The 19047-nt window shown below is 41.1% G+C and overlaps 1 protein-coding gene across 3 annotated transcripts in view; it reads right to left on the reverse strand.

Annotated features, from left to right (window-relative positions):
* The window catches only part of TBC1D8B (TBC1 domain family member 8B), a 36625-nt gene extending 18963 nt beyond the window's left edge, over positions 1 to 17662 (reverse strand). The window contains exons 1-7 of one of the 3 annotated variants that reach the window (XM_075763476.1): positions 17435 to 17547; positions 17047 to 17150; positions 7815 to 7925; positions 3862 to 3980; positions 3006 to 3231; positions 1830 to 2070; positions 255 to 462 (exon numbers count right to left, since the gene is read on the reverse strand). In XM_075763476.1, the coding sequence (XP_075619591.1) occupies positions 255 to 462; positions 1830 to 2070; positions 3006 to 3231; positions 3862 to 3980; positions 7815 to 7925; positions 17047 to 17065 (924 nt within the window). In that variant the 5' untranslated portion in view covers positions 17066 to 17150; positions 17435 to 17547. Of the gene's footprint in view, positions 1 to 254; positions 463 to 1829; positions 2071 to 3005; positions 3232 to 3861; positions 3981 to 7814; positions 7926 to 17046; positions 17151 to 17434 lie in introns of all 3 variants that reach the window. The other 2 variants (XM_075763475.1, XM_075763474.1) reach the window with 2 other exon arrangements.
* Between the last annotated feature and the right edge of the window lie 1385 nt (positions 17663 to 19047).

Genomic DNA, 19047 nt, shown 5'->3' on the forward strand with positions numbered 1-19047 from the left:
TTTGGATTCTGTACCCAGCTACAGAAATCAGAGAAAATAGAAAAGGGAAAGAGGATACAGGCAAAAAGGCTGAAACATGAAAGCAGGTCTATAAACCTACAAACAGTATTCCTACATGCAGTATCCAAGGTAGGGGTAACCACATGACATCATGTAAAGTAAGCAGATTCTAATGCAAATCTGCTAAACCGGCATTAAACTACACAAGTGCAAAACTTCTGGTACAACTGGGTCCAACTTGTAGTTGGCATTACCTCTCTTAATGGAATGATTACACTGCACAGGCTGCCATCCTGGCTAGCAAAGCAGATGTAGTTTTCTGAAATGCACATTTTCCCGTGGGTGTTGTAATGACTGAAAGGAACCCATAGGAAGCACTCGTGAACTTCCTTCAAGGTCTCTTCTTTGGGTAGCCTGAAGAATGCACTGAACTGCTCACTGTGGGCTCGGCTCTCTAGGCCTCTAGATTAAAAACAAAACAAAAAACAGGGTAGGAGAAACAAAAGAAAAATTAAGTAAGTTTAAAATGTCTTTACAAACGCAAAAGTTAAAAATACCTTGGGAAAAGACAGTAAAACATCACGGTCTCCCATAATCTGTGGGGTTGATCTGGAGGGTTCAATGTTTTGCTTGAAGAGGGCAGGACCACACCTATCTATATACACCCGCTTAACAAAATACTTAAATACTTCACTAAACAGGACTAGATTCAAGGATGTTCTTACACAGTGAAGCACTTTGCTGAATCAGGGCCTACAGGCAGTGCAGAAAAACATACTTATAGCCTAATCTGCTGTGGTTCCCCATCCATCAGTATAGTCCATTTAAACCTAAAATGAGTTTTGGCTTGACAGAGGTTAATTAGGTAGAAAAGTAGCATACGTTGTAAACATCTGCCATGGGCTAATTCTTCACAGGTGACTGCAGCCAGAAACAACGTTTTGTTTGTAGAGCAACATCCCAAAACTAAATAGATTTTTTTTTTTTCTTAAATGGAGCTTTAAGTAGGAACAATCATTAGAAAAATACTTTATCGTAATTTCTGATTTGCAGATGGGTGACATTTTCCAACAAAGATTTAGTCCCTTTATGTGAATTTAAATTTCCTACCAACCGAGTTGCTTCTCCTGGTTACTTTTCACAGTAAATAGCTGTGGTCCACAGATCAAACCTGAACATCTGAATGAGAATTTGGACAGCTCTCTGAGGAAAAGGCAACATTTGCTTCAACAGAAACCAGAACTGAAGAGAAACCATAAAATTACTACAAGGAATAATCACATACCTTCCTTGAGCAGGAAGGGACCCTAACTATCAGGTTACTTAAATACACATCTTTCCCATGCCTAAAATACTGTCATAAACAAGGAAAGCCATGCACCCATCTGCAACTCATTGATTTTATCAGCTATCTTCAGTGGCAGAAAAGCCAGGCAGTTATTATTTAGACATGTTTATTAAATTATTTATTCTCCACCTTATCCTTCCTCATCAGGTTTCTTTGGAGACACTACAGCTTCAGTCTTAATTTTCTAATCCTAAATGCTGCTAGAATGCCTTTTAAAAATTCAAACTGCTAAAAACCCTATAGTTGAAGGCCAGCTCTGAAGGTTTGATAACTTCCTGCCTTCATACAGACTTTTGATATTGCAAAGTAACAGTAAATTACAATGCCTCACATTGCTTTGATCCCAAATTTTAATGAGACACTCGTTTAAGAGAACACCAGCTTTGCTGACATTTACGTATCTCCTTGAGACAAGGATTCTCTTCCCCTCTGCCTAATAAGTACTGGGCCCAGAGCAGATAGACTCTAAGGAATATATTACCTCTTAGTGATCTGCAGGGGGTCATGAAGGACTACGTCATTTTCAAATGTCTCCTTGTCAAAAAGTCTCCTAACAGCATAGTTTGCCAGCTGCTCCATGAGAAGGAACGTTTCGTTAATGTGCAGAAACATGGAAAAATAGTGATCTTCCCCATGGGAGCACACATGAATGCTCTCTGTCAGAATCACATTGGAAGTCTTCTCAAGTTTCGATATTTCATCCCAGGAGATAGTAAGTTTTACTGAAAATACAAATACAAGCATGTTTGAGTAACTTTTCGTTAGCTGCTACCCTCACACTAAAACCAGAAAAGTACTAGTCAACAGCACTAATAAAATATAATTAAGCAATACAATTAAATGATAACCCACTTGGAAAAGGCTACAAACTCACAGGCACAAAACCTCACTCTTTTTCACAATTCCTATAAAATAATTCCATCAGAAAGAATTTTATAGAAAGAAAAACATTAGAAGATACACCATGTATGAAAAGACAAGCTTACATCACCTTTTTTTTGCTCTCATGTGAAACTGCAAATTGCAAACACCATCATAGATGCTACCCCACTTTAACAGTTTATCAATGGGGCTTCTTAAAGTAAATTGATCATGTACTGGCATTTAGAGGAACCATGCCCACTAGCTATGACATTTCCCAATATAAATGAAAATTAGCTCAGAAAGGATCCTACTTTCTATATGCTTTCTAGATTTCACATAAATACAGTTATAGCTCACACTATTAGAGGCATTTGTTTGGGCATTTCAAACTAATGTTACGCAGGGGGAAAAAAAAAAATATGTGTGCAATTATCACCAGTGCATAGTGCACCCATGTGAAATACTAAGTCTGTGTGCGAAGAAATAACTTTAAACCTCACAAGCTCAATTAATATGCAGCATGAACTGAAGATGATGGACAACTTTTAGTTACAGTCAACTGCAACAGGTCTGCCTTCTCTCTGAAGCTTATACAGAGGAAGAAAACTAGTGGACATTGCGTAGTAAGTTACACAAATGTACTCATTGCCATAAAGTATTTTATGTTTGCAGTTTTTTCTATCCTGCTCACATGGCAAAATAGCTCCCTTAGGACATAGGAAGAATCCTTCCAAATCTGAAAGATAAACAGTAAAATGTAAAGGGACTAGGCTTAGTATCGAGGCTTACTTACTTTCTGCTCCCAGCAAAAATGAGTAAAAGCTAAGGAAGTTGGTACTAAGATAAAGCCATCCTTGACAGGGCACTCTGCCCTTCCAGTAACTGCACGAGTAGTAAGTAACCAACTTCTCCTGCTCTGGCAATCCAAAACACTTTTCAAACTTCATAAGACCTTCACGAAACTTCTCAGGATCATCTTCTTTTACAAAAGAACCTTTTCCCTCTTCAGCAATCAAACCCTAAACCAAAAGAATCGGTTACTTTACATATGTATCCATGTGGGTGGATGTCATATATGTCCCCTGCATAGCTACAGCACAGCATTCTCCTAACAGGACAGTTTTAGAAGAGGAAGAATACTCTGAGGATCAAAACACAGGTCACAAATCAAATGGGTTATTTCAGACTCATGCACCAAGCTTCCCATACAGCTTAGGCAAGACACAAATTCCCAGATCCCCTCTTCTAAAATAGATATATTTTCCTCACTTAATCACAAGAATTCCTGGGCTAAATATTTAGCATATATAAAGTGAACTGTTGCACATTCAGAAAAAAATACCATATACTTCCCAGGTATTATTAAAATAATTGTGAAATAATTTATCATCAGTTTTAGACCACTATCTAAAGGCATCTGGTGCATCATTTACCAAGAAGAATTTATGTCAAACAACATTACTTAACTGTGGGGCTGATAAACAGGAACAGTGGAGTGTGTTGTGGCTAATAGCTGCGTACTACCCAATCAGAAGTATGTAGCATTACGGTGCTGTCCTTTCATATTCTGAAGAGGACATATTATTCATGTATGTTGAGAGGAAAAAAATACTTAGCCTTTCCCAGTTAGCCATGTGCCTGTTACTTACTCTTATTTTTCCCTGGACAAAGCTTGTAATATCTTCATTTGAATCAAATACCGATAAAGTCTTCATAACATTGTGTTCTAACCAGTCCCAGTGTTCTGTTATTTCTTCTCTGCTGGATCCTGATTGAAAGAGAAAGTTAGTATTACTTAAAACTAGAACAGACTTTAATCATTTCACTAAAAATATTAATCAAGAGAATACTTCGCAAATTCCCGATTCACAGAGTAATTTAGATACACAAGTCCAAATCACAAGTCTCAAATTTATTGTCCAACTCCTGTGTACACTAAAAATGTATTTGGTGTACATTAAAAATATGCACTGCTGTGTTTTTATCTTTCAAGCCCTTTATGCAGTTTATTTCTAGCCTTCACATCCAGAAGCATCTCAGCTTTGTCAGCATTGTGTGGCCCAGTGCCGAAGTCTGACTTGGACTGACAGTTCCTTCAGTCCAGCAGCACCTCTCCAACATGGATAGCAGAGCAGAGCATCACTAGAACACTCCCAGGCTAATGGTCTAGAAGGTGCCAAATGTGAGATCAAATTCATGAGACTAAGAAGAAAATGAAATCCGGGCCTTTGATATCCTCAGCTTTGATCACTGGCCCACGACAGTTTCCAGATTAGAAGTCCAAGACTTAGACCTGCTGTGCAAAATTCCTTCTAACGTGTAAGGATGTAAAGAATACATCACTGTAACCAGGAAGGTAGCAAAGATTTCTCTTTGAATACACGAAACAACCATTTGTGCTGCTTACAACAATCAATCAATTGCTACTTACTTGTGCTCAGTATGTGTCATGGTTTTACCTCATTCCCTGTCAAGTCACATTTTAACTATATTTCTAACCACACTAAAGCTTAGGCAAACACCGTTCAGGAAACAATGTCATCCTACCTAAAATAAAGTGCCGCTTATGCTGTCATTCCAAACAATGCATTGTTTTTATGCAGTTGCAGGCTTCTACAAGAGGACAGAAGCACAGCTGCACCCCTTATGGAAAACATATACTAAAACTAACTCCTGACGCAGGAAAAAAGGCTCATTGATTCATACAAGCTGAACAATCCTTGAATCAATGTTTGGTACCACCAGAATCAGTATTTTTTCCTTCTGGACCCTCTGGGACTCAAACACATGGGAATAAAGACTGTTTTCTTTTCTTTCATTACATATGTACAAGAGGAGGAGTAACTTAAAAAAAACTGTTATCAATAACCATAAGGAATGTAGAAACCATAGAGCCAAGATAAAATTCAATGTTCCAAAAATATAAATACTGCATTTTCAAACACCTCAGAGAGAAGCCAACCTTGTTACTTTATTTACTTTACACTGCTTTGTAATCTAGGTTTCAGAGAGCTGGCAGCTACTATATGGTGAATATGGTGAATGCCACCGCAACTTTACAGCAAAGAAAAACCTGTCTCACCTGAACTTTCCAGAAATACATTTAGGTTACTTTGAATACAAAGCAACACTCTTACCCACTAGCTACTTTTATAATTAGAGGAACATGGTAGGGCAACTTCAAAACACTTATGATAATTCCTCTTACTCTTTTCACATATTCAATTACCAATTATGCAAGTGGTAACAGGTAATAAGCAGAGATGATAGTAGTGAAACAGTAGAGGTCCAGCAAATTCAAAAGGTGGTTCTTTAAAGACAGGTGGCTCCCCATCAGATGGTGGGAGACAGGGAGAGAGAAGGAAAAAATATACATAGGTTTGAATAAAGGGATTCTAGAATATAAACTAATTGGCAGTTTCATCCTCCACAGGAATGCTCGCAAATGCAATCAGTCAGTGTAATCACATACTATCAATACCCCTAAGCAAGAACACACTTTTAACAATTTCTTTTTTTTTTTTCTCAATTTACTTTGTAAAGACTAATTAAACAGCTTTCAGTGGACTCCACAGAATTAAAGTTGTCTTGGGAATGAATAGAAATTGCTCTAAATATCATTAAATAGTCAGACTGCACCACACAAGGTGGATTTGCAACACTTTAAAAAATTATACAAAGAGTAATTAACATAGCAATTAAATTGCAAACTAATTATTTTTCTCTGACTACTCATGTAGACCAATTATTTGAGTCACAGTGTGAATCAGAGGCACAGATGTGACACAGTAAAGATGAAACTTTTTAATACATTTTTAAATGATTTAGAAGCACTGTTTCAGACCCTCAATATGTAATAGCAAGAACAAATTGTAGTCTCTTCAATTTCTTCACTTCACAGAAGGAACAATCTGTTTTCTAACATAAAGTACAACTATATTATGTAGCCTTTTGTTGTAAAGTATACTTACACAGCACAGAATTGATATAAATTCAGTCCTAAGGTGAAGACTACTCTTTGTGTTTTCCCAAGGGCTGACCTGATGGCATTAGAATTCCCCAGAGTATATTTCCAACATACTTATCAAAGTACCTTTTTGATAGCCTGTCACCATCAGTTCTGACTTCTTCAGTAGTCCTAAAATTTTATTTACTGCCAACTCACAAACTGTTCAAATTCTATCAACTTCATAATGCTGCCATTTTAAAGTGACATGTAAATCATTATTAAACAGTTCTCTCACTGACTACTGCCCTTCAGAGAAGTCCTTGTAGAACATGAACAGGAACAGATTAGCACTGCAGCATGAAATGTGTGAACTATTAACTAAGCATCTAAAAGGAAAAATCTGTATTTTGAAGGTAGCTAACTGTATAGAAAACCAGCAAGAGGCACAATTTCTCATTTAAGGCAAAGCCATGAAGATTCATAATAAAGTGATAACAGCAAAATCCAATGTAACGACAGCATAGCACTTACTGATGGAATTACTCATGCATGTAAGTGTTTGCAGAACGGTAGATTTCCTGCAAAGCTCATCTTTTGCCACAGGCAACTAAAGGGAAGGCCTAGAGCCCAGAGAAGTCTAGATGGAGTCTTGTTTCTTTAAGGAACACTACTAATTTAAAAAAAAAAATTAAAACATGAAAAACTTAACTAAAATATATGGTTCTTTTTCACTGTGATTACAGACATTTTGAGAGTTTTCAAAAAGCCTAAGAAATAGATTAATTCCACAACAGTGACTCTTAGCATTAGACCACATGATAATATTCATTAATTTCAATGTAAAGACAAGACCATGCCTTGGAAGAAAAACCAATGATGTCTATAAATAAAAGAGACCTCTCAACTTTTGGAATGGAGGTCTCTTTGGACACTCAGTAGTTAAGCAGCCTGTAAAAAGGAATTAAGACTTTATTTTCAGCAGAAGCTGCAAAACTTAAAAAAAACAAAACAAACAACACAACAAAATAAACCCATGCACGCTATCAAAAAGCATGCTCTAGGAAAAAAATCACATACTCCACTCTCAAGGTCAATTTTCTTTTCCATTTCCTACTGATTCATAATGCAACATGAAAAAGAGAAAGAACTTCTCATGCTACGAAAGCAACAGATATGAGGAAGACTTCAGCTCCGGCCATGACTGAGAACCTGGCTCATTTTAACAAGCAAAGATAAAGTAAAAAACATTAGGATAAGCAGCTCCTGTTATTCCTACCTACAGCACACTTAGTACTCCCCAAGGTCAATTTATCCCTATCATCCTGAACTGGGTCAAGTTATACCTGCAGCTTACAGAAGAAAAGATGGTGCCTCTGCTATTGTGAGAGAGCACCAAGGCAGTTCTTCAGTACCTGACAGACTGCTGCAGAGAGCGGGCAATCAAAGTCGTAATATGAAGAGTCCATAGGTATATTCTGAAAAACTGGAACCACACACTACTGTCAATCTCAGGTTTCCAAGTGATTTTAAACCATTTAGAGGTCACAGGAATGAATAACGATATGAGAGGATTAACCCAAAAATGGATCCCATGCTTGGTACCCTCATTTTTCACTATATATACTCAATTATCTTCTAAATCATAGTACATACCGCATGCAATGGACCAGTAGACTTGAGAGTCTGGTGTCTGATGCAGGATGCGAAATGGGGCGACTTTCGATGTAGAATCCAATACCGCATCTAATGTTCCCACAAGAAGACCTGTTGCATTCAAGAAAACGTATACAGCATAGTGAAACTAGGTTTTTGAAATGTACACTGACTTCTGATTCCTTTCTTAGCGAAAAAGAATGCTACTAATAAACTCTGAGAAAATAAGAAGCACAAAAGAGTAAAGCAAAAAGTGCTCCCAGAGGAACCTCTTTGGGAGGTGATGATATTTTCATCCAGTAAAAGCCATTATAAACACAAAATGAGGGTGAAAGTTTTTTGAGATGACCCCCTTGGAAGCGATAGGCACATAGTATATGGTAAACCAGAGGACAACCTGAAACCTTAACATGGTAGTTCCAAGCCTTCAATGAGCACAAGCAGTACTTGAACTATCTCTTAGTCATTTGTCGTTGTCCTGTTTTCCAGTCACAGGAAGTAGCTCTTAGGAAACTGTAATTCCATTACATCTGATATTTATAAAAATCTCACTGTTTTTACAAGAGAATACCATACCATACTTTCTGTACATACAAAAGTATTGCTGCTTATACCACACTACAGCTAGAAAATGCCTGCCATGCTTTATAAACAGTCTATCAGATGACTCCTACATAAAGTATGGAACACTAATATTTCATCCTACCATCACATGCATAAAGTGCATTATTCCCATATAGATTATACACCCAAGATACAATGGCCATGTCACCTCCCTGCCACTAAATACTGAATTAGCTCCTATTAAACAGGGTTCAGATCAAAATATACAAATTAATGAGACATACTTCATCTCTCCATAACTGGGAGCAAGAAGTTTCCTGAGAAAATGAGTATGCATTTTATCTTGGCTGCCAAAATTATTCTCTCTGCACAGTAATAAAAACATTAGCCTAAATATCTTAAAAGTTCTTTTCAAATCTAAGAATCAGGGAATTCTAAAAGAAAAAAAATCCATACAGAAAAAATACAAGCTTTTGGATCCTGATGCGCAAGTAGAACTTTTTCTTCTTGTTATAACAGAAACAAAAATACAAGCAACAATATCTTATGTTTCCTTCCTGTACTTCCTATGCTTGCCATCCTTCTAGCATGGCCACATAAAGAGAAAGTTCAACTAAAGCAAAGCTGCCAAAGCAATCACATGCAGCTTGTATTCTACTACAGAAGAAATGCAAAATAAGAGATGAGAATACCCCCAAAAATATGAGAGATGCAGTTACTCAACGAGATGCTGTAAAGTCTGTTCCACAAACCTGCTGAGATCACGGATGCAGGGTATTCCCAAAAAACCATTGTTAGGGTAGAGAGCTTGTATGCAAAGTTAATATATCCTTATAGCACCTCAAGTACCCTTCCATGTTTAATGGAAAATGATCTTTTGATTCAAGTTTTTGATATTCCATAGAAGCATTAGATTTAGATCATTTCATCCCTCAAAATTTATTCAGGAATTTTAGGTTGGCTTCTGGTACTTTTTGTTCCACTTCCTTTCCAGTAACCCCTTCTCAAATTCCGGAAAATATCAATTGTGAGAGAACACAAGAAAGCAAAGTAAGACAAAATTGAGGAGTTTACGTAATCGTGCTCAGAACACGGTTTTCCCAAAGATACACTTTCAGCACAGAACCTGTGTAACTACCTTACCGTGGCTATTCAAGTTTCAGAATGCTTTTGCTTCTCTTCAAAAAAGTGGAAATGAATAATAATACTGGAAAATACAAAAAACCCCAAAGACATTACATGAATCAAAAATACTATCTTGTCTTATCTGCAATTCAGATTGTAAGTTACTGTTGGAAAGTACAATTTTTTTCGTCATTTCTAACTGAAGTCAAACACTGAACAGGTGATAACATTTCTTTCTGTTTAAAGAGCTTTGGCTTACTGAACGAGTCATAACACTGAGCTGATCTCAAAGTCAGCTTTGCTTAAGGAAGTGTTTTATTATTTCATTCACAATTGTCCTAATATCATTTTCTGTTATGATATTCAGTACAAGGACACTAGTCACCATTTTTAAGGTTGATGCGACTGCTCAGCTTGAGAGAACGATTACAACAGTGCACTAGAAAGCAGCACTAAATGCCCTAACAGTTGGAAGGTCATTAGATTTTAGACACAATAAACTACATCAGGTTAGTATCAGTCACTTCAACAGTCCCACTAGCCAATACTGCTTTGTCCATGAATGTAATATAGACTACAGGTTTGCGCTTAAGTTGATAAGTACTCAGAATGTTACAAACTAATTCCACGGCTATGGTCACTGGCATAATTGCGAGGAATCAGCAGAGTCTAACCTTTTTACACTAGTTCTGAAAGTGCTCTAGGAGCTGTGAATTTTTTTAATACTGTATTCTCAGTCAGGGTTTCCATAACTACAAGTTGTTGGGTGCTTTCAGCAAGCACTCCCTTTTATTGCTATTTCTCAATGGGAAACCAAGACTTGTGTTCACCCAGGCAAGCAGGACCACTGGCGAGCGGTTTGCTGGCACTCTGCTAACTCCGTTCACACAAGCCTACTAAAGAATGATTCACTTCCAGGGTTGCAGAGATTTAAAATTCACCTGTATAATGACATTAATTGTAAAATAAGGGAGTAGATAACAAAAGACATCAGTAATTGCTCAGCCCAGACACTAGCCTTATGTCCCTAAGGGAGGCAAGGGGAAAAAGCAGCTCAGGCCATACTTGCCAAACCCTCACTAATGAAACGTGGTACATGTTGCTCGCAAACAACCAACTTTAGGGACAACCTACAGAAGGTCATCTACTCTCATCTCTGTTCAAAGCTAGACCCCACAGCTTCTACAGGGGATTCCACCTAAATCATCCTCTTGCCTCACTCAGGAAACGATTTCAGCTGTAGATATGGAAGGTGATGCACACTGACACAAAGAAATGGCTCTGCTTTTAGAATACATTTTCAGTTTCATAGCTACTTAAGTAAAACTACTGGGAAATACCCTAGATACTTAAATAAATAGGGTAAAATACCCTAGAAAATAAAATAAAGGGCAAGGAATCCAGAAGAGCTTTGAAGTAAGGACGTGTTCCTCCCAAAAGGCTCTAAAATAGTTGGTTAACAAAATACCAACACTAGCTGCAGAGACATGCACCAAAACATAGGAGCAATGAATTTTGCTCAGTTGTACCGATTTATGGCAATAAAGCCATTATGTTACATGAAAATAACTGCCCAGCATTTTGCCATTTGACGGCAACATCACTTTGTTCTTCTATATTTATTTCACCAACTACATCAAGAGAGTACTAATATTCACCTTTTTGGGGGTCCCCTTCAACTCACAATCTCAAAGATTATTTTTTTTTTCCTGGAATAGCTGTCAGTTACATCTCTTTTACTGAAGACAATCTTCTTGATTTTAAATACATATATGATACTCAGCAATCTGACTACTTCCTATCCTTTGTGGGACTAGTGTAATGTAGAATAAGCTCCATTTTACTGATGAAGAATTGGAAGCAAAGAAACCATGCTGTTGTCTTTTTTTAAAAGAGCACTATTGTTCTGAAGCAAAGTTAGTACAAGTCTGTTCTCTCCTCTAATGCATCACAGTACCTTTGAGGTCAATAATTAATTATATTAAATCTGTATTAGGCAGTCTCCTGATTTTCTGCATTAGAAGTGTTAAGGGACATAAAATATTTATAAGACCGTAAGCGTTCCTTACAAACAGAAATGTTCTATTAGCGCAACACTGGTCAGCACCATTATACTAAGGATTTTGAAAAGTAGACACTTCGATGGACAACTGAGTTCTCACTCTTAGTTTATTTACACCATTGTAAAAAGGAGCTGTTTGAAAATACTGTAAAAGCTTTCCCTGAGTGGCAACAACTGCAGAAAGTGATATTCTGCAGCTACAGTCAGCTTCATTTCGGCACTAACTGCTCATCTCTACACTCTGAAGAATTCAAAGGCTAATCAGAGCAGAACCAAAGGGGGAAAAATACTGTAAAACGACTAAGTTTGTGATAGATAGTTGTGGTGGGTTGACCTTGGCTGGAGGCCAGGGGCCCACCAAGCTACTCTACCACTCCCCTCCTCAGCTGGACAGAGAGAGAAAAAATGTGACGAAAGGGTCAAGATAAGGACAGGGAGATCACTCGGATCATCACACGTTGTCTCTGCCACTCCTTCCTCCTCAGGGGGAAGACTCCTCACGCTCTTCCCCTGCTCCAGCATGGGGTCCCTCCCACAGGAGACAGTCCTCCACAAACTTCTCCAACGTGAGTCCTTCCCCCAGGCTGCAGTTCTTCACAAACTGCTCCAGCGTGGGTCCCTCCCACAGGGTGCAGACCTTCAGGAACAGACTGCTCCAGCATGGGTCCCCCATGGCGTCACAAGTCCTGCCAGCAAACCTGCTCCAGCCTGGGCTACTCTTTCCATGGCTCCACAGGTCCTGCCAGGAGCCTGCTCCAGTGTGGGCTTCCCACGGGGCCACAGCCTCCTTTGGGCATCCACCTGCTCCAGCATGGGGTCCTCCAGGGGCTGCAGGTGGAATCTCTGCTCCCCATCATCCTTCCTCCATGGGCTGCAGGGAGACAGCCTGCCTTACCATGGTCTTCTCCAAAGGCTGCAGGGGAATCTCTGCTGTGGCACCTGGCGCACCTCCTCCCTCTCCTTCTTCAATGACCTTAGTGTCTGCACAGTTGTTCCTCTCACTGTATTTTTCAGCAAAACCTCTTTAAAAAGATCAGAAGATGCAGGTCCATTGAAACCAAAACACCATAGCAGATGGTATGTAACTTCCACAAAGGCTTCTCCAGTGCAGGATATAATCTCAAGGGAGAAATACACATCCAGAGTGTACTGTTGCCAAATTACAATGCAGGAGACCCAACCAGTAAATCCCTACTACAGTAAATATTTAATTTACAGAGACAGCATAAAGCTTCATTTCCTAAGAGCAAATAGTTTTACAGAGCATTTTGGTTCAGGTTTTTTTTTAAAAAAAAAGACTGAAGCCCCAGTTTTCACTAGATAAACTAAGATACAAATACACACCAAATAAACCAGGAAAAGCCATCATCTCTGTGTATTTGATTCAAAACACATCAATGTCAACTTATGAATAAGAGCCTTTTTTTCTATTTCCTCAAATTAAGCACAGAACTCTTTTTTTGCTTAATTTTATTTCCCAAGTGAACTTGATCTCATGACTAAGAAATCACAGCTTAATGAAATACTGAGCATGGGCTGAGATGCAAATGTTCTTAGTCAATTGAGATGTAAAACAGGTTAGTTTAAGCCTTCAGTAAAAAAAAAAGATTTAATCTCCATTTACAATAACTCAAGTGCATTATGGTCAGTGGTTATGACTCAGGTAAGACAACAGTAACTGATTAAAGTAAGGTGTGTATCCACTGTGGCAATCTATCTTGCCTATCTGTGACAATAAAGATATCCTTGAAAGAAGGGAAAATTAGAAACACAACTCTGAAAAAAAGGTAAGTATTAGTCTCCTTGGTAGGTAAAGTGTCGCAAATATCACAGCTCCTCCTTATCTTCGCTTCTGTACAGCTAAAAAGCTGTATAACACGAATTGGGAAGCATGTGCTGGTCATTTCCCTGCCTGTAATCCCCAAATGTAAATATGCTTCTTAAAAGAGTGGTGTTATTTGTCTCACAAATATATGCACTGGAAAATACTTACAGCTGCTGAAAAAAAATATGCAGCAGAGATCACTTCAGATCTTCACTAACCAGCATGTTTTCCTTTTGATTCCCATCACAGTTGAGGACTCACAGCAAGCAAGCCACACCAAAAGCTCAGTGTGCTAAAACTAAAAAATAAATGATTTCTGACATTTATTCTATTACTGTATATTTAGTTAGGTTACAGCACAGACCTTTAAGTTTTGAAAAGCAAACATAATCTTTGCTGCAAACCAAATCTACCTACAGCGCAAGTTTCCTCAGTTCCTGCAGTTCCTACCAAAAAAAATTTCTTTAAGTTTGTACAAAGATCACCAAGTACTTTTTTAATTGGTCCAACAGGAAATTCTGTTAGAGACAAGGTCCTTGCTGTTGACATCCACTACTTAATAATACTTTAACATTACTCCTTTGGACAGATATCAGATAAGGAGAATTTCCCCAGAGCGCACATACAAGCCTAGCTCTTTCTCCCCTTCCTCCAAACTCATATGCCTGCAAGCTAGCTTAGCAATGGCGCAGACAAGCTACATCTTTTAAAAAGCAGGAGTACCAGCAAGGGCCTTCTGCAGACTCAGGATGGCAATAACTGCCGCAGGAAATCCAGGACTTGAAGAGTCAGGGGTTTTTTCCTACCTTTCCAAGCATGGCATATACAACAAGCAGGGAAGACTAGTCCCAACCATGTACTTCATTGATAGGTTTTCTCCTCTCACAGTTGCATTTTGCTTAAATTTCTCAAGCAGAAAGAGTCAAATTGAAACAATGGAAGCACAAAACAAATAATTTGTTTGTTCACATTTTAGTCAAAGACTGGTATTTTATGACACCAAATACTCATTTGTATAACTACTCCAGGAATACCCATCTCCTAATTAAGGTCTTGCCTAAACTATAACCAAAGCAACATCTTTGCGACCAACATGCTTATCTCACTAGACTTTGGTTATGGCACGTGCATTCACAAGACAGGTTTTGTGTCACCATAAACGCACTTCAGCACATGGGCCATTTTGCCTAACTATATTCTTATCAATACACTCTAGAAAACCTCAGTAGCTCTCCCATACTGGCTCTGCAGAAGACAGAACAACCAGAGGACACGGTCACACGGTTGCACTGCCAGACATACAGCAATATACTTTGGGACAGTACATGCTGAATTATCCGATGTAGAACCAGTCAAACAGGTTACTGTATTTGTATCCTTAGGTGAGGTCTAACAAAGGAAAGAGAACCAAATGTAAAGCTAAACAGGCGCATGCCTGTTTAGAGAGCCGAGGCCAAGTAAAACCAGCACAAGATATTTTTGTCCATTTTTATGCACACTAGCCAACTCAGAACTATGCTGTGTGTGGACACAAGCCCTAAGAGCTAACTGTATCATCTACAGATTACAAATTGGTGCAGAAGGGTCATACAACCAAACCCAACTGCAGCCTTCTTTCTAAACCTAGGACAGCACCAGAATTCCCAGCCTTCCTTCAGGTGTCTCTGCTGTCATCTACCTTTTTCTCCTTGGTCTGTACCTTCTCCAGCTGTTGGCTGCCTCCTCACAACTCACATCTGCCCTCCTTAAAGTCTGTCTTACCATGGGTACTCCTGTATTCCTGGGAATCCTTTACTACTGCCTCCTCAGCCAGTCCCCATTACTGCTATTCAAACCCTGCAGCAATGTTCATCTTTCTTCCCATTCCTGCCTTGAGGCATTGCCCCTCTCTTCCTCAAGACTTACTCTCGCACTGCTGGCTGCCTCTTTCACGCCCAGTCCCCCAATGCTGCCAGTAGCCTGTAGCCTTGTCTCACCAGCTGAAAAATGCTGTACAGGAGAACAAGACTTTACTTGGCACGTTTGCGATGACCTCATAAGATAATAGCTGTTCATTGGTTTCTTTTTTAAAGTAAGCACTAATTTTCTTGAGTGACACATAGCAATAAAAAATTAAAATGAGACAGAGCAAATTAAACTAGCTTATACCTAGGAGGTGTGAATATTTTCAAGCTTGCAAGCACAAATGTAACTGCATTTTTTCCAATTTTATTGTTACTCTTTCTTAACCACAATTTTAATTCAATAACATCTTTTTGTTTTGGTCCAGTGAAAAACACAACTTGCGCAGATGAAATCTGTATGAATCTAGCATTATAAGAAAAGCTACAGAAATAAAATGTGCAATGCCACATTAAAAAAAAAACACACTAGAGGAACTATCCCATTCAAGTGTTCTTCCACGCTGTCAAATGCCATCAAGGACAGAATAGTGACAGAAGCCTCACCTTCAACAAAAATGGAAGGGCACTAGGAGGCCCCAGCTGTCTGTCCAACTGTAAGCTTATGAGGATGTTTTTAAATGAACATCTAATTCTAGTTCTTATCTTTTCACTTTAGTCACAGTTCTTAAATTAATTTTATCACACAGAAAGACAACCTTCATACCAACTCAGCTTCCTTGGCTTCCAAAGATACCCTAGTCTGATGACCACAAGACTTCCAAGGTTGCAAAATATCGTCCTTGGTTCTAAGCTGAAGCCAAACATTATCTATCTATCTATAATATCATTATATGCCTAGAAAAGAATCTGGGATTTTGTGATGCTTTCTGTTTACACTTTCCTTGTGCCCTGCAAGTGGTTCAGATGCCAATGGAGAATGCCCCACCTCCAGCTGGGAGGGCTATTTCCACATCTGCAATTCATCAGCCAAAAGTTTGGACTTTGTGTTTTTATCCAGTAGAAAGAATAAATGTTTCACCAAGACAACTATGCTTCATGCTTAATATAGCTTGCTTTATGATGACAGAGTTAGAGAGAACCTAAAAAAACCCACAGAGATACAACTCATGCAAGACACCCAAGAACCCTATACCACCCAGCAACAACTTTACTCTGCTTCCCTGCAGCATTTCTCCTTGACAGGGTCAATGTCAGATGCCACCAGACTATGGAGAAGTCAGTTCCAGTCTGAACAGCTACCACCACAACAGAGGTCTCAGTGGTAGCTGGGGTCCCTGCAGCGCGTAACAATACAAACAGACAAGAATTAAGAATAGAAGCTCAGGTCCATACCTTGAAGTTCTTGTGAAACAGACAAAGTTCATTATATGGTGGTCAATGCCCTGTCACTTTCCTGACCCACCCCTCCTGAAAAGCTTCGTCAAATCATACACTTGTTTTTAAAGTAAGTGATCAGAAATGCTTTAGCAGGAGCTCATTTCAAGCAGCCTGAGATGCATGCAGGAAAAGGGATTTGGAAACGAGCATCTTGCCAAAGCAAGACAGATGCATCATTTCTTCTGACATCTCTTCCAATAAACTGTAAATCTAACTCTGCCAGGGTGTCCTTCGGCGCAAAGGGCCGTTAAGGCAGTACCAAGTATTGGGCTAGGCTCACCTCAGCTCTACACACCCCCCAAGGGCGGCAGCTGCCCCCAAGCACCCACTGCCCCAGCCCTGTCAGGATGCACATCCCCACGGGCTGCTCCGCACCTGGGCGCCGTGCTGCCATGGGCACCAGCAGGCCCCGTCCCACACGGAGCGTGCCAGAAACTTCATCAAACCTTCCTTTTCCCAGCGGGATGTCCTTCGAAATGCTTCCCTCATGCAAGGTAAAGGGAGGGTGGACGCAATAGGAGGAAAAAGAGAACCGCGTGAGAAACCCCATGAAGGTCAAGGGCTCCAAAACTCGGCCAGGCCTCCCCTCCTCCCTGCCCCTCTGGAGCGGGGGGGTCCCAGGACCGGCAAACGGCCATCCTTCCCCCCCTCCCTTCCTCCGGCCCCTTCTCCCGCCGTCCCCTGAGGGACCGGGCCTGAGGCGGCCCCGCCCCGCCGCCGAGCCGAGGGGAGACCCTGCCCCGGCCCCCGGGGGGGGCAGTACCTGCCAGCCCGCCTCCGCCCTCCTCGCCGTAGCCCCGCCGCCTCTGCAGCACGAAGTACTGGTTGGAGCGCTCCTGCACCCACAGCTTGAGGGCATTTTTCAGCAGCACCTCCTCAGGCTTTAGCCACATCGTAGCGGACCCCTCACTCCCCGCCGCCGCCCATACCCGCAGCGCCGCCCGGCCTCCCGCTCCCACGCACACAGCCCGGCTGCCAAGCGCCACCGCGGGGGGGGTGGGGGTGTGTGCCCCGCCCCGAGGCATGCTGGGAATTGTAGTCCTCTCGGCCCGCTGGCCGCGCAGCGCCCCCGCCTGAGGACTACAGCTCCCGTCGGGCCTTGCACGGCCCCCCCGCCTCCTGCGTCGTGTGGCAGCAGCTTGCCCGGCCGTCAGGGGCGGCCGGAGGGGGGACGGGGAGACTACGCTGACAGCCCCCCGCGGGCCGGGAGTTGTGGCTCCTTCTGTCCCACAGGCTCGGGGAGAGACTCTTCCTTCCGCTCCCCTCACACGGCACCTCCCCTGCCCCTCTCCGGGAACTGTGCGGCCCCCATCTCGCTCCTGTCAGGCAGGGCCGCAGCGGGCTCGGACTTCCGCGACGGGCTTCCAGCGCGTCCCTAAAACGCCTTCATAACGCGGGTTGGATACCTTTGTGGCCTCTCTGCCAATGAGAGAAGGCCTATTTTCAGTTTTGGCCCATTTTCAGCACAGAAGACAGACGTCACCAGAGACTCGGTTTGGCTTTTACATTTGTTCTCCTGTCAGCACTAAGCCTTAGGCTACAGCAAGAGACTGAGGTGCAGAAAAAACCTACATGAAAAACCTGCCACGCAAGGAAGGGAGCCATGACCTCCACCGACTACAGCACCCCAGTCACAGCGCCCCGTGCATGTCCCCTCCCCGGTCACAGACCACACTGGGAGCAGAAGAGCGGCCCCACCAGCTAGAGCAGCAGACATATGGTCAACGTTGCCTGTTTACATTTCACATTATAAAAAGACAATCTGCCTCATTGCTTCTATCACCCAACATGGTTCAGCACTAATTTGCAGTAAAGTAGACATCGTGGTTGCCTTAACAACAACTTGACTCATAGTCTCAGTATTTTAATGATTTGTCTGCAAGACCTTCAGCATTTGTGCTCCATGACTAGCTCAGATTATTTCCAGACTCACTTTATCAGTTGTTCTGCACTAGAATAAATCAATCTATCCTGTTAAGGAAGAAGACAGCAGCTTTCATACTTGTAGGGACTGCACTTGAGTATCTGTTCTTACTACTGTCTTCTGTTGCTGTCACCTCATTTAAAGAGCAGTTATCTCTCAGCCAGGTTCCAAAAAAAAAAAAAAAACAAAAAACAACAAAACAAAACAAACAGGTGCTAGAACTATTCTGCCACATGTATCTGGCAGCCAAGGACTTCCCAAGGCTGTGGGGCAACCTCAGGACTCGTTTTCCATGAGCGCTGGTCAGCACAGCATCACTTCCAGCTCCCCATGATGTCACGATCACAGCCACCCAGCTGCTCAGTATGCCCATTATTAAGCCCCCTCTCTTGCTGTTTCTTCTCCAGTCTTTTCACTATGTCCCAGAGAGCTCCACATCTCTCCCTGAGGCC

This window comes from Balearica regulorum, chromosome 11 (genome assembly GCF_011004875.1).
Source record: "Balearica regulorum gibbericeps isolate bBalReg1 chromosome 11, bBalReg1.pri, whole genome shotgun sequence".
Lineage (NCBI taxonomy): Eukaryota > Metazoa > Chordata > Aves > Gruiformes > Gruidae > Balearica > Balearica regulorum.